Here is a 16,232-nt window from a genome sequence, read left to right as displayed (position 1 = left end):
TTTGTTGTTGTTGTTGTTTATTCTGATCATATTCCCTGGGAGATTTAGAACGATCTCTACCAAAGCCAGATTTCTACAGTCTTCTCTAGCAATTGCTGCTGCAGCACCACCTTCACTGAAATTAAAGACAGAGAAACATGAGTACAGATAATGCAGTAAGAGGAAATTGTCTGTGAAAACCGCTGACTGTAGACGCCACGTAAAACAGCGGGGCTAATGTCATGCTGGTGGGATACAGTTGCCCTCAACGACTTGGAAGTCCTTACGTGTATCAACATTTCATCTAGAGCCATAAAGCCCCAGGCCATGATGACTTCCTGTTACCTTAGATATTTTGCAGTTTAACTGTTTTTACCAGAGTTCTCTAGATTATTAGCCCCAATCAACTTTTTAAATTGCCTGATGAGATACAATTTATCTTTCAAAATCCTAGTTCATTAGCCACTTTCTCTGTGAAGCCTTCTCTGACCTCCTTCACCCACACCCAGCAGAATGAATCTTTTATGCCTTGTATCTGTTAGGGAGGCACATGGCTGCAAGTACAGAAATCCCAACTAATGGGGACTGGGGCAAATAGGAGATTCATTTCATCACCTACTAAGAAGTACAGAGGCAGGCGGTTTCTGGCATTAGATCAGCTGGTGAAGAGCATTCTTTAGGGCTCCGGTACCCTTAGCATGTTGGTATGTATTGTCATGTTTATTGTCTCATGGTCACATAATGGCTGCTGGCATTCTAGACATCACATCTGAATTCAAGGCAAGAAGAACGGGTGATTTTACTTGAATCTGTCCGTTATCCCATTGCCCCAAATTGTGTGAGTGGTCATGGCTAGTTCCAGGGAGGCTAGAAAAGCTGACTATATAGTCACTGAGGACAACAGGAAAGTTTAAACTTCTTGGAAGTTACTTATTATTATTATTGTTTTCACTGTGGCTCCTTTCATCACCTTGGCTGTAGCTGTTAAGCTGTTGCCACAATAGTGCTGCATAACAAATGGCCTGAAAACCTCAACAGCATACAACAATACACATTTATTTAGCTTGTGGGTGTTTGGGGTTTAGCAGAACTGGGTTGAGCTTGATCAGTCTCAGCTGAGACAGCAGGGGATGACTGGGACATGTCTTGGCTTTTTTTCTTTTCCATTTGCTCGTCTCCAGCAGCCACAGAAGCTAACTAGAGAGCATGGTGGGGTCCGTGCTGAAGGCTAGCGAGCTAAGGATAGTCTCTCAAGGTCACACAGCTTGGAAGTGTCAAGTCCAGGACTGGGTGCGAGGTCCTTGACCCCATCCTGGGCTCCCTCCAAGGCTGCGGGCTGCCTCTTCCAGCAGTCGCTGTGCCAGGCATGCTCCTTGGCCACTTCCCTGAACGGCTTCAGAAGGCGATACCAGCTACTATTTGAGTGCTCCCGTCTTGGAACCTATTCACTCCAGGCAAACCTGGCCGTCATTCTGGGCAAACCTGGAACAGGATAGTGAGGAACACGTGAAGGACATAGCTGCCTCCCTTCTGCCGATACATAAACCTGAAACATGACCCATGGTCTCTGGCAGCACGTGGGTTGGTGTCTGAGTAGAGATGTCCTGATGCATTTCAGGGAGAAAAGCCCTCGTGGTCTGACACTGGAGCTGCCGCTCACATAGACGACCCCCTCCCCCAGACATCTTCACTCATCGTCTTTAGAGCATGACCCACATTCACCTGCCTTGGTTCCTGTAGCTGAGCCGCAGGCATTCACCTGCCTTGGTTCCTGTAGCTGAGCCGCAGTTTCCACTGGCCTAGGCTCCCTGTGGGCAGTCCCAGGGTATTGGGCTGGCTCAGCCCTTTTTGAGACTTCCAATCTGTCTTGTATTTAGTGGTGCACCTTGTAAAAATAATAACATTAAAGACCATTATCCAACAACTCCCCATCTGGAAGCTTATCCTAGAAATGCAAAAGGATATATGCTTAAAGATTTTTTTTTTCCAACACTGTTTATGGTCCATTCCTTTATAGAGGAAAAGAGGGATTCACTCCGAATACAGAGGTAGCAAGGGTTTACTCATGTTCATGCTGATCACGTTTATTCTTGTGTATAAATGGTATATTTATGTGAACACGCAATCAAAATAAACCTTTTCAAATATAAATAAATAAAGACATCAGTGGCTCTGACGGGCAGCCCCCAAAAGTGGCTGACTAGGACTCTGAAACTGTCCCTCCCTCTGTGTGGCTGGCAAAGGCAGTCATTAGTAAGTGAGCTGAAACAGGAAGCGGAGATGGGGCAGAAAGCAAAAGCGACCTCTGCGTGGGGTGACAATGGCCCTGTGGGCAGGCTTGGAGAGGATCCTTGGAGAAGTTAAGATGTCCTCTGTGGTGTCTGGGAGATGGGTCAGTAACCCCCCGCCTCCCATGTGAGTCAGGAGAACTGAGACTGCCAGAACATGCCTTAATTCCTGGCCCGACAAAGAAGGGCAAATATTATTAACAGTAGTGGTATTGTTATCATCGTAAATAATGATATTATATTATCCTTTGGAGATATAGGAATGGTCAAATTAATCCCCAAATGCCTCGTTCTCTAAAGTATTTGGACCAGTGTATTGATAGAATCATCCATGTCACCACTTTCAGTAGGTCCTTTGCATCTTCAAGTTTGACTTTGTACATTTGTTTTGTTCCTTTATACTGTTGTTTTATTATTATTATTAATGGTAGACCTTTTAGAGCAGTTTTAGGTTCACAGCATAATTGAACAGAAGGTAGAGTTCCTTCATCCCCCTGCCCCCTGACACACGCAGCACCCCATCAATATCTTGTTCTATTTTGTTTGTTTTCCCAGTGGGAACCTGACTTCTAGTGGGTAACATAGCAAAGAGTTGGAAGAGAGTTTCTTGTAAGCAAAGTGGTAGGCTGCCCTCAGATGCCAGGAGGTGCTCGAGCTGGAAAGAAGCCCATGGCCTGGCAGGCCCCTAGGTGTCCAGAGGAGCCTTGTCACAGAGTATCTGTGGGTAGATGTCCTACCTCATGCTGCCTCAGGCATGAAACTAACTTGGTTTTCAATAGGCTTCACCCTTGAAAGCACAGAGAGCCTGGCAAATCTGCTCATTTCTCATCCTAATCCAAGTGTTGGCACTGCTGTTCATTAGATGAAGCTTCTTACCTCGAGGAAGATCAGTACATAATATTGGAGCATGGTCTTGGAGAGGGAGTTTATGGACTTGTAAGAGGCACTGGGGCTTTTAGCCTGTTGTACATAAAATAGATCAAGAAAAACAAAGCAGAATATGGGGGATGGGGAGGACCTTTTGCTTAGATTGACATTAACCCAGAGGCCCTAAGTACATGGAGGACTGAGGCAAGGTGATCTGGAGGGAACGTGTTCTGGGCAGTGGGAACAGCAAGTGCAAAGGCCCTGGGGCAGCATCCATGGCACACTTGGGGATCTAGGAGGTGGACAAGGTGAGCGTGTGATAGGTGACAGGCATTGAAAAGACTTGGTGTATAGTATAAGCTGCTGAATTAGTGAAGACAGGATGTTCTTGAAGCAGAGGGTGGCCTGACCCTCACCCCAGGGGCTCTGCCCTGACTCTCACTTTAACCCCTTCTCTCCTCTCTTCCAGGCCATGTACATGTTCTACGCGCTGGCCATTGTGTGTGATGACTTCTTCGTCCCCTCCTTGGAAAAGATCTGTGAGGTACATGTTTGAGCACTGGAACTGTTCCAGCCTCCTCCACTGAGGTCCTGAGGAACCCTGCATGCTGCTGGGTGGGAAGGCCAGGCACCAGCGTGCCTCAGAGCCGTGGGCAGTGGTAGCCCAGAAACTCACTGGTCTGCTTAGAGTTTCGGTGTGCCCATCCATGCTGTGCTGGGTAGTGCTTAGTCGCTCAGTAGTGTCCAACTCTTTGAGACCCCATGATTGTTGCCCACTAGGCTCCTCTGTCCATGGGGATTCTCCAGGCAAGAATACTGGAGTGGGTAGGTAGCCTTTCCCTTTTCCAGGGGATCTTTCCAACCCAGGGATCAAACCCAGATATCCCGCATTGCAGGCAAATTCTTTACCATTTAAGCCACCAGGGAAGCTCCAAAATACCAGAGTGGGTAGCCTATCCCTTTTCCAGGGGATCTTCCTGACCCAGGGATCAAACTGGGATCTCCTGCATTGCAGGCGGATTCTTTATTAACGGAGCTACCAGAGGAGCCCGTGCCGATCCATAGCTGGGCTTTAACCCTTCCGGCCAGCTCTCCCTGCACCATTTGGCGTAACTCGCAATGCAGTTTGTGTTCTGTTCCCACTTTCTTTTTCTTTTAAGTCTCACTCTTCCTTCCTCCTTCCTCCAGCTTCCTCCCCTCCCTTTCATTCTGCCGCCATAACCCTCCCTCATGATTCGTGGGCTCCTCGAAGAGTGAGAAGTCTTCAGCCACACCTCTACCATCCTTCCTCTCTGTGCATGTGCAGAAATACTGCCAGCAGGGCCCCAAAAAGCAAGACAATGAAAGAACTGGCTGCAGAGACCAGGAAAGGGTCTCTTCGAAGTCAGCCCAGGGGATGCCAGGGCCGATTACCTCCCTTTCATCTGAAAATATTTAGCATATCCAGAACTCTTTCAATTCTCTTGCTTCTTTCAATTCTTTTTCTGATTTGAAATGTAGTTTTATCTGGAAGCTTTCTGTTTTCTTTTTAATTCAGAATCCTGTTTTCAGGAAGTGTCTCTCCCAGGTGCACCTCCTATCTGTCCGGAACTCCTGTTCCTTCACGTTGCCCTCAGCCTGGACTGTCCCTCCTGCCACGTCTGAATCACTGGGTCTTGGGGACAGTGGGGAACAGAAGTTACATTTCCAATAAGTTCCCTGGTGATGTGCTGGTCTGGAAGCCACACTTGAGATCTACTAGCTTACGCAGTTTCTTCCACCTCCCAAAGTCAGTCAGTTTTCTGTACCTGAAAGAGAATTCATCTCACAGCAACCCCAGAGAGACCCTGGGAGTGGGTTCCTCTGTACAGTGGAGGTGGGAGAAGGGAAGTGAGAGAGCTGGTTTCTGAGATGGATGGCTGGCCAGTGTGGAGGCCTTTTGTCCAAAGCAATTTAACCTGAGAACAGGGTCACCTGGTGGAGAAGAGGGGGAGGCACCAAAGTACCAGTAATCAGGGTCATCTGTGGTCTCTAAAATCCACCAGGAGCAGTTTACTCCTCATACAAAGCCAACCACTCTTAATCACACATTGTTTAGTAGCCAAGTTAAGACCTGGTGCTGGAAATGTACATGCAGTTGTCAGAATGTGTTCTCCTCCGCTGGGGACACATATGGCACCTGTGAGCACAGCCCTTGGGGAGGAATCAAGGTGAAATGTGGTGTGATCCTGGCCATCATGGGGCCTGGGGCTCAGAGCAGCTCCAGAGTGAGACCCGGGGACAGGTGAAGTGCTGGAGCTGGAGATGCAGAGAAGAGGGGAACCGAAGAACAGAGGGGAACAAAATTGACTCACCTTGAGATCAGGGAAGGGCTTGTGCAGGGGCAGGATGGGAGCAGCGGTCTCAGTGGCAGTGTCTTACAAGGACAGATATGTAAGCCAAGGGTCCAAGCAGAACTGAACTGGGAGATCCAGGGACAAGATTCAGCGTGTGGGGAGCCCTGAGGATGCCCGGCCCAGACATAGGAGTTTCTCAGGAGGAAGCTGGAAAGCTTTTGACGACTGTTTTAATAGATGGAAAGGGTCCTAAGGCAGGAAGTGCTCCCCAGCTGGTGATGCCAAGACCCTGTGAGATGCGGCCAGAGCTGACATGAATGAGGGGTGAAAGAGGAGGAGAGGCCCAGGAGGAAGAAGCAATGTGATGAATGAAGCAGAGAGAGGAACAGGCCCTGCATGAGCCTGGGGGTAGACTCCACAGCTAACGCCCCAGCGGGAGCCCGAGCTGGAGCGGACACAGCAGAGTGAGGCTCACAGCTTCTGGCGAGCCTGGGCAAACCAGCCATGGACCCTGAGCACTACTGGGGTACCTGCCCAGGGAGACGGGATGCCCGGCCACCCTCACAGCCACACCTTTCACCTTCAGATAACCGCACCTCCATCTTAGGGTCTTCTCAGAACCACCTGGAAAGTTTACTGTTCAGTCAAGATCCAGGGAACCCAGGTTTCCAGGTCAAAATGTTCAGCGAGGCTCCGCGGCAACTTTAGACGGGTCAGTGGAGCCGGGGGCCGTCACCGAGGCCGTGCTGCCCCTCAATGGCTGAGCGGGGAAGTGCAGCTGTAGTGCTGCTGGAAGAGGGGCCCAGGGTCCCTTAAGCTGGGAAGCCCAAGGGAGCCGCCTATTTACTGACAGAAGGCAGCTTCCTTTCTGGGCCAGGAGTGAATGCAGAAAGGTTCCCCACACCACCTCCCCACACCACCCAACCTCAGTTCACGTGTCTTCTTGCAAATCACCTTTTGGGTCAGCAATCAAGGTAACCTGGAGAACTCGTGTGGATCATCTTGGCAGGCTCACCATCTCTTTCTACTCATTCTCACTGACCCCCATTCCCTCTACCCTAGGCTTCAAGGCTGCATTAAGGATGAGTGATCCTCCCCAGCCCCAAACTCCCAGAGTCCGAGCTCAAAAACTGGTTACCATGAGCCTAATTTAGCCCGAGAACATCAGCAAGATAATGAAAAAAGTCAGAATCTTTTACATAAAAATGTGGATTTGGGCATCTCTATAAACAGGAATATATGGCAACATAGAGGGAACTGAGATTTTAAAAAGGAGGTGAAGGCCCACCCTGCCTTGCAAGACCACTCCCCTCCCCCCATTATCTCTGCAGCCCCCAGGGCATCTGGCTTGGGATCCCTAGATCTTGTCAGAGCCTTTACTTGGAGGGAACATGTAGCAGCCTCCCTGATACTGCCCACAGAGGAGGTGTGGCCCAGCTGGGGAGAAGGGGAAGCTGAGGAGGGACTGAGCTGGGACCTGGGGAGTCACAGTCACCGCTGTTCCAGGAGAAACCCGACTTACCTACGCTTTTGCTCCCCTGCAGCGCCTGCACCTCAGCGAGGATGTGGCGGGAGCCACGTTCATGGCGGCGGGCAGTTCGGCCCCGGAGCTGTTCACGTCGGTCATAGGTAGGTGCCACCCTGAGGAACATCTCAGCTTTGTCCTCCCTGAAGAACGAGGGCTCTGGAAACTGGAGCCCTGAGACCCCCAGGGGCAGAGCATCAGCCTCCCCCCCCCCTCGCTGGAGTGGCTGTTTTCATCTTATTAAAGTGGTGTTTTTGCTTTGCATGAATGGGTCCCAGACACAGTTCCAATGGTCCTGTGGACAGAGGCTCCAATAGAGATTGGAAATTTCTCTCCAACCCTCGGCTGTTTCCTGTAGATCCTGAGAACAGTCCGAGTAACACAAAAAAACTCCCCCACATATACATGGAATCTAGAAAAAATGGCACTGCTGAAGATATTTGCAGGGCAGAAATAGAGATGCAAATGTCAAGAACAGAGGTGTGTCCACGGGGCGGTGGGAGGAGGGGAGGCTGGGATGAATTGAGACAGTAGCATTGACATGTATACATATTTGACCGTGTAAAACAGATAGCTAGTGGGAAGCTGCCAGATAGCAGAGGGAGCTCGGTTTAATACTCTGTGATGAACTAGAGGGCTGGGATGGGGGCAGGGCGGGAGACTCAAGAGGGAGGGGATATATGTATACATATGGCTGGCTCACCTTGTAGTACAGCAGAAACCAACACAGCATTGTAAAGCAACTATGCTCCGATAGAAAATGAATACATAAATAAAAATGCCCCCCCACCGCCCTGCACCCTCTTTGGATGCAGCCCACTGCAGCAGCCGGCTAACCTCAGGCTGTGTTTCAGGAGTCTTCATCACCAAGGGCGACGTGGGCGTGGGGACCATCGTGGGCTCTGCTGTGTTCAACATTCTGTGCATCATCGGCGTCTGTGGGCTCTTCGCGGGGCAGGTGAGATTCGCGAAATGTGGCATGGTGGCCTTGTGGAGGTAAGACAGTGGCCTGTCTCCCCTGAGCGCACCCAAGGGCCAGTGGTCTTGGGTCGGGTGACATGGGGTCTCATGCCCCGAGAAGCTGGCCCAGCCAGGACTGGAAACCCAGGCAGCGTGATTTGGCCTCTGGGCCGATGGATCACGGAGTTCAAGAGCCACGTGAGTAGGTAACCAGCCTACAGATCTGAGGGTGTCACCCTCATTTTGCTGTGTTACTGATCTGAACTGGAATGATGTAAACCAACCTTAGAAGTGGAAATGGAGTTAATAGGGTGGAGGGAGAGGAGATGACAGATTGTTTTTCTTCACTTTTCACAGTTTGGGGAACATTCTCTCTTTTTCTATAAGGATCAAACATTTTACTTCTGTGTCCACTTGAGCTCACTTTGGGTGTCATGAGAGGCTTTGCATGCCTGCATTTTATCCATAGAGACTATTCCACTGCCAGAAGGTGTCATGGGGCGCATGTGCATCTGGTGTCTGTCTTGGAAAATCTGGAGAAGACACTTGATGTCACCACCATGTGAAGCTGCTGGGCATCCACAGCCTTGCAGTGGCAGCTGGGGGTTTGTAGCCAACCCCCCTCCCGGCTGGCTCTGATGCCCTAGTTTCTTTCGTAGAAAGATTATTCAGAAACACAGTTCTGAGCTCTCTGCCCAAACAGCCAGGACTCCATATCTTCTAGGAAAAGCAACTGCCAGTAGCCCATGAGTGTCTCCCACTTGCAGTACCGAGGAACCTGGGGACCCCACCAGCCTCCTCGCTATGGAGGAAGGATGCAGGTTCTGCTGGAAACAGCTGGTTGGTTTGCAGGGCTAAGGAAGTTCCTGAAAACCTTCTCCCACATTGTTTGCCAGACCCTGGCCGGGGGCACCCAGCACCACCGACTCTCATGAGGACCCCAGAGTGACAAAGGCTGGCTGCTCCCTGGCACCACTGCCCCCCTTACTGCCTGCTTTTCATTCCCATCATCTTCATGCTGAGTGGTTTGTTTGGGTCACCTGGTTGGTTGGTTGCTTCTGGGGTACAGGCAGAGGGACACCTTGATCCCATCAGGGGTCGGCTCCAGAGCCCACAGCTGGATGCTTACCCCCAGAAGGGGCTGCTGGACAGCTGGGTTCATATGTGGTGATCAAGTTACACCTGACTTGCTAGACTGAATGTTTTCTTTCTTTATCCTTTCAGTCCGTTGTCTCGTCTTGGATTTTATGGACCCGCGACGTGGCATTTTTTAGATCTCTTGTAAATGTAGTTAGTAGCCCCAAAAAGTGAGTGTCCATCTTTGCCTTTGGGGCCGTTTGTACTTCCCTGGCCCCCACCTATGCTGGCCGCCCTCTCATTGCCTCCCAGAGATGAATAGTCACATTCCGCAGAGCCCGTGGCTGTCAGCACTCTCTTAATTAGCATCGTCACCGTTAGCAGTAGGAGTGTTAGCTCGGCCGGTATTAGTGTTGTCACCAGTTCATTAGTCATTGGTACCTGAAGCTTGATGCAAAGTCAAGCCCAAAGGGGGAGAAATAATGTAAAGAAATGAAACACATGGCTGAAAAGTGCCGAGTAAATGCCACACAACTAATTACATAGGAGGTGGGCTGAATGCACTTGTGTTTCATAATTTATTAGCAATGCGGTTAATCACTGGCTTGGTTAGAACACCTGCTGAAAAGACAAATTGCTTCCTGAACTTTAGCAAGTGCTGGGATCAGTCACTTTGCCCCCCTGGAAGGGCCTTGCCAAACTCCTCTCACATGATCAGGGGGAGAAGCACCAACCACGATGGTGTTAGAGGAGCTAGAGGAGCCGGGTGGTGATTCTGGGGCTGACCTCCCTCCTGACTCTCCTTGTCCTGTGCCCACTTGGAGAGTTCCAAGGCTACCCACTCTCTTTTTCACACCTTCGTAGAATCCCGGAAGTCTTTGCAGAGGGAGAAAAAATGATGTTTTGGAAAGAACATGAGCCCGGGGATCAGATACGCCTGGATTTGAATCCTGGCTCTGCCATTTGCTGGCCATGGAGCCTTGGAGAAGTTATGTCACCTCTCTAACCTTCAGTGTTCTCATCTGTAGAATGGGTACAAGGACATCTACCTCTTAGCATCACTATAAGGATGAAACAGAGCTTGTTCAGCAATGCTTGGTCCACATGGTACACACTAGTACCGTCAGACACCATTATCAGCTGAGAAGAAAAAGGTTCCCTGGGGTCACTGTCTCCAGATTCCACCCTCAGTCACTGCAATAATTTGACCTACCTCTTGCCAGAACTTATTAACAATACAGTGGAACAGAATGGCCATCATCAAAAATCTACAAACAGTGCTGGAGAGGATGTGGAGAGAAGGGAACCCTCTTGCACAGTTGGTGGGAACCTAAGTTGATACAGCTACCATGGAGAACAATATGTTGTTGTTTAGTCGCTAAGTCATGTCCAACTCATTTGTGACCCCATGGACTATAGCCTACCAGGCTCCTCTATCCATGGGATTTCCCAGGCAAGAATACTGGAGTGGAATCCTGGAGTTGCCATTCACTTCTCAGGGGATCTTCTCAACCCAGAGATCCAGCCCTCATCTGCTGCATTGCAGGTGGATTATTTACTGCTGAAAAAGTAGGGAAGCCCATGGAGATTTCTTTTAAAACTAGAAGTAAAGCTACCATATGATCCAGCAATACCACTTCTGGGCTTATACCCTGAGAAAACCACAATTCTAAAAGACACAGCTAACCCAATGTTCATTGCAGCACTATTTATAATAGCCAGGACATGGAAGCAATCTAGATGTCCACTGACAGGTGAATGGAGAAAGATGTGGTACGTATGTATGATGGACTATTTCTCAGCCATAAAAAGGAACGAATTTGAGTCAGTTCTAGTGAGGTGGAAGAACCTAGAGCCTGTTATACAGAGTGAAGTAAGTCAGAAAGAGAAAAACAAATATCGTATATTAACGTTTCCATATGGAATCTAGAAGAATAGTGCTGATGAACTCAATTGCAGGGTAGCAATAGAGACTAAACATAGAGAAGAGACTTGTGGACCCAGCAGGGGAAGGAAAGGGTGGGACGAATTGAGAGAGTAGCATTGAAACACGTGCTGTGCTTAGTCGCTCAGTTGTGTCTGACTCTTTGCGACCCCATGGATTGTAGCCCACCAGGCTCCTCTATTCATGGGGATTCTCCAGGCAAGAATACTGGAGTGGGTTGTCCTGCCCTTCTCCAGGAGATCTTCCTGACCCAGGAATCAAACGGGGGTCTTCTGCATTGCAGGTGGATTCTTTACCAGCTGAGCCTAAATATACGCATGATCATATGTAAAATAGATAGCTAATGGGAAGTTGCTGTATGGGAACTCAAGGCAGTAGTCTGTGACAACCTAGAGGGATGGGATGAGGTGGGAGTGGGAGACAGGCTCAAGAGGGACTGACATATATATACTTATGGCTGATTCATGCTGATGTATGGCAGAAATCACCATGACTTTGTAAAGCAATTATCCTCCAATTAAAAAAGTTAACAAAAAAAATAGTTGAACAACCACGGGATGCCAGTGGGGAGGAATGGGAAGGTCGGGGAGAAAATGAGAAGCAAGATGAGGTGTTGGGAATTCCGTGTTGGCCCAGTGGTTAAGAATCTGCCTTCTGATGCAGGGGGTGAGGGTTCGATCCCTAGTTGGGAAGCTAAGATCCCACACGCTGTAGAGCAACTACACCAGTGTGTCACAACTCGAGAGTCCATGCACCACAGCAAAGGATCCTGCACGACATAGTGCTGATCCCTTGTGCTACAACTAAGACCCGACACAGCCAAAAAAAAAAAAAAAGATGAGGAGGTGTTAGTAGAAAGACCTCAGAGGACTGGTCCTTGTCCCTGTGCCTTCTGATCGCTGGGAGGAAGACCAACTTCGGTGAGACACACAGGTGCTGCCTTATCTACCGAGAAGCCCTCCTGGGTGGTGGATCTGGGACAGAGGGGTGTTGGCAGCACAGGACAGACTTTGGGAATTGAGCTGATTCATCAATCCAGTCATGGGGCTCACTTGGCAGCGTCATTTACGTTGCTCTACACTTGCATTTGCGGGGAGAATTACCAGTGAGCGCCCGTGGGCCTCTCTAATGGTGTCCTGGCGTGAAAGGCTGTCAGTGACCGAGTCTGCTCCCCATCTGAAATTAAAGTGATTCAGCCATAAGGCTTGAGTTCCTGTCTCAATTAGGGTTTTGATGAATTCGATGTAATTGAATGTCTGCTACATTGGCAATTTGCGAACATACCCAGCACCTTGGAGTTCGCCTAAGGTGCTTTAGGGAGTTTTATGGGACGAGAAGGAAATTGCTTCTTGGAAATTAGCTTATGGAAAGGTTCTTGGAATTCTCACAAGACATGTACAGGACTGTGGTCCTAAAGATTTTCTTTATTTAAGAGCAAAACATAATAACAAAGACAGAACACCGAGATCTGGAGACAACACGGTAATGTATCTTTCGTATTATATTGAAAGAACTGCTGCCAGTTTTGCAAAACAACATACTTATGAATTTAAATCTCCCATTCAGAGTTATGCTAAGCTTTCAAGACATAAGCATAGGCAGGCAGTAAACAGTCTAACTGCATCCCAGGTGCAGAACTCTCATATCCCAGTTATTACAGGCTGGCAGAGGAGCCCCTCATTCCTCTCCCGGCATCCTAGAAATGTACCTGATGTCCTCTGGTGAGGCCCACCTCCTAGTGGCTGGGTTTGCCTTCCTTCTGTGAACACTTTCCCCGTGCCGGCCCCAGACAGCACCCAGAGGTGGGATCTCTGAATCAAGACCTGCCTGCCTGCGATTGGGTTTCCCCAGGGGAATCTAAACAGCAATTTAAACTTCAAGTAGTTTATCTAAAAGTTGATCTTAGAGACTTCCCTGGCGGTTCAGTGGTTAAGTGCTCCAGTGCAGAAGCTGAGGGTTTGATCCCTGGTCAGGGAGCTAGAATCCCACATGCCTTCTGGCCAAAAAGCCAAAACAGAAAACAGAAACAATATTGTAACAAATTCAATAAAAACTTTACAAATTGTTCACATTTTTAAAAAAAACTTAAAAAAAAATAAAATAAAAGGTGATCCCAGGACAGGCCAACCAGGCAGTGGGGGAATAAAACAGGGAGGTAAAAGCATCCAAGGGCTGTGTGTCCCCAGCAAGTCCCTGGTGTGGGCAGCTGGGATGGCTGCTTCTGGGGGCCGAGAAGATAGCATAGAACACAGCCTCCAGGTTTTCACACCCAAGGGGCAGGAGCAGGGGATTTATCCACCAGCCTTCCCCATCATTGCTTAAGTATTGCCTTTGAGGGACATTAATTCCATGATGTTCCAATTTACTGAGCACAGGCAGGATGGACTTTGGGATCCAGAGAAAACCCCTAAGCAAGTAGACTTAGGAGGCTGGCTGTTGGAAGGACCTGAAATGGTAAAAGGTGGGGAGATATGAGTGGGTCCATAAAGCATGGCTACACACTCAAAACAGCCTTCAAACATAAGCCATCCCGTAGGTCTCACCTCCAGCTCATAGGGAGGAGACATCAGCCTCAGTGCCAGGCTGCCTCCTAGGAGCTCAGGGCCAGGACAGCCTGCTTGCAGGGAATGTCCTTTGTGTTCAAAACAACAGCTGCCATTCTAGGCAGTCTTTGCTTCCACTTGGGATGCAGAAGGCCTGAGCTCCCTAGAAGTGCAAGGAGAAATCTGGATAATGTAAAAATCATATACAGGGATGTCAAGGGACAGTGGAGACCAGAAGGGCTTGACGAACAGATTTCCAGAGAGAGGAGCCCATCCCATGTGAGCTGTAAGCCCTGGTGGGTCTGGACACGGGGGAGCAGCAGGATCCAGAAATTCACTGGACAAGTGAGCCTAACATCATCCACTGGCGTCTGAAAGACCATCCGGACAATAATGATTTGATGCCCTCACCCCAGATTTGCTGAGAAAAGTGGACATGAAGGCAGGGTCGATAAATAGAAGGAAATCATTCCCTCTGCCCTGTCTCCCACACTCTCCTGAGACCCAAAATGGATGGACGCAAAGGGAACTGGGAATTTGGAATGCCAGATCAGATCCTAATAAGAACTGGGAGACTGGTCCTTCCTCGGGAAGCTGGATGGAGTCGTGCTGAGCCAAAGTGGGCTGCCACTCAGCCCTGGTCAGACGAAGCCAGGCTGACCTCTGAATGATCACATCCTCCCTGTGCCAACAGGCGAGAGGAGAACTGGAGATTCTCAGAGGGAAAAGAACCAGCTTTATCCCTCAGCTCTCTCTCTTCTGTCCATAATTTCCAGGAGGAATCAGTAAGTTACAGGACGGTGAAGAGGCAGGAACAGAGCTCAAACCAAGGAAAGGCCACAGAAGTGAACCACAGATGATCCAGATACAAGGATTAGAAGAAAACCATTTAAACCGTCTCTCTTAAATAGGGAAGAATGAGGGTGGGTAATTTCAGCAGAGAAATGGAAAGAAAAGAAAAACCAGATAGATGCTTTATATATATACACACATACATTTTTTAAGTTGTTATTTACAGTAAGTCCCTTACATATAAGCCTACAAGTTGTGAACTTTTAAAGATGTGAATGTGCCTTTGCATGTGGAGTCACATAAGTTAGTTCACGTGTCTGGTGTACGCTGTCATGTGAGTGCATCCTCAACACGTGGTTGTACTTTACTGGACAGTACTGTACAGAGCACAGTAGTACCGTATCTTTATTTCAAGCTCAGGATGTCCAGAAGCAAGCGTCAAAGCAGGGGTGATGTCACTGGTACTGCCAAGTAGTAACAGTCATTACTTGTTGGGTACCCAGGCTAACTTTGTTGGACTTATGAATAAAAGTGACTCAGGAGAGCACTCTCAGAATGGAACTTGTTTGTATGTAGGGGACTTACTTACCTGCACCAAAGTGCAGGCACCGCACTAGATACTTTATAAGTATTTGTAGCAATGCATGTCCTGACTTTTAAGATAGTGTCATCCTCATTCACAGAGGACTGAGTAGCTGGAGGCAGGGGGCAACCGTGAAGTAGTTCAGCCTGGATTTGAGTCACATCTGCGGACTGTCAAATCCACTCTCTTTTCACATGGGGAACTTACGACTTAAAAATTCCAGATGTTATTATTGAGTTCTTATAATTATCCCTTAGCTCGTGGGTGTTCCTTAGAAATGTTGAGTGTAGGAGACGAAACAAGGGCTTCCCAGGTGGCGCTGGTGGTAAGAACCCACCTGCCAGTGCTGGAGATGAAAGAGATGCTGGTTCAATCTCTGGGTGGGGAAGATCCCCTGGAGGAAGGCGTGGCAACCCACTCCAGTATTTTTGCCTGGAGAATCCCATAGACAGAGGAGCCTGGCCCGCTACTGTCCACAGCATGGCAAAGAGTCGGACACAACTAAAGTGACTTAGCACTCAGGCACACAGGAAATGAAACAAAGCAAAGCAAGGACTGGATGTGTCAGCACCATGATGGTGACCCAAGCTGGGTGATGGAAGCACTCAGCCCAACCAGTGCTCGGCTAGAAGCTGCTCTTGTAATCAAAGGACGTCGTCCACTGCTGGGTTTACAATTCCCCCAAACAGACAGGGGATTCAGGCTGATAAATACAGTGAGAGGTCTACAGGCCACCGCAGTTACCTGTGCACCTTGGTTTTTGGCTTACTATTCCCCAGACAAAACCCAGCAACACACCACCTATCAAATTCCTGTTCAGAAAAGCATCCAGTCTCCCCAAGAGGCTGGGAACTGAGGACAGGCAAGGCTGAAGATCTCACACTACTAGTTGCCAAACCTAAAATTAGGAACTGTAGGCCTGCCATCCCCTGCTAGAGTTGGGGTGTGTTGGGGGGAAACTCAAGGAATGATCCATGGAGAAGGAGTGATCCATGGAGAAACCAGGAGGGGCCAAGTGCAGGCGGTGGCCCTGCCCAGGAGGTAGGTTGCTGTTATGGGAGAATTTGTGGTGCAGGAGTAGACCAAGGCCTGGGTCAGGTCCAGCTGGTGTGGTCCCTGGATATTCTGCCACATTCAAGTAGAAGAGAGTTTCTCCCAGGGTCATCTGCAGGCCACCTACCTTAGGAAGATCTTGTTGAAAGCAGATCCCCTGCCCTCATCCAGAGCAGGGGATGAGGAGCAGCTGTACCTGCTTGAGCCCCATCTGCAGGCTCAGCTCTGCTCAGTCCTTGGACCAAGCTTGACCTTGGGCAAGAGGCAGCCCGCCTTGGGCAGCTGGTCCAGGCAGCATAAATGGT

General features: G+C 49.1%; 1 protein-coding gene across 1 annotated transcript in view; it reads left to right on the top strand.

The window, feature by feature from the left end:
* Nucleotides 1-16,232, top strand: part of SLC24A3 (solute carrier family 24 member 3) — a 161,392-nt gene that overhangs the window by 55,201 nt on the left and 89,959 nt on the right. The window contains exons 3-5 of the mRNA XM_040247322.1: nt 3,604-3,678; nt 6,994-7,078; nt 7,829-7,932. Of these exons, the coding sequence (XP_040103256.1) occupies nt 3,604-3,678; nt 6,994-7,078; nt 7,829-7,932 (264 nt within the window). The remainder of the gene's footprint in view (nt 1-3,603; nt 3,679-6,993; nt 7,079-7,828; nt 7,933-16,232) is intronic.

This window comes from Oryx dammah, unplaced genomic scaffold, assembly GCF_014754425.2.
Source record: "Oryx dammah isolate SB20612 unplaced genomic scaffold, SCBI_Odam_1.1 HiC_scaffold_10, whole genome shotgun sequence".
Taxonomy (NCBI): Eukaryota; Metazoa; Chordata; class Mammalia; order Artiodactyla; family Bovidae; genus Oryx; species Oryx dammah.
Note: the sequence above shows the minus strand (reverse complement) of the source record. Positions and strands in the feature narration are given on the sequence as shown.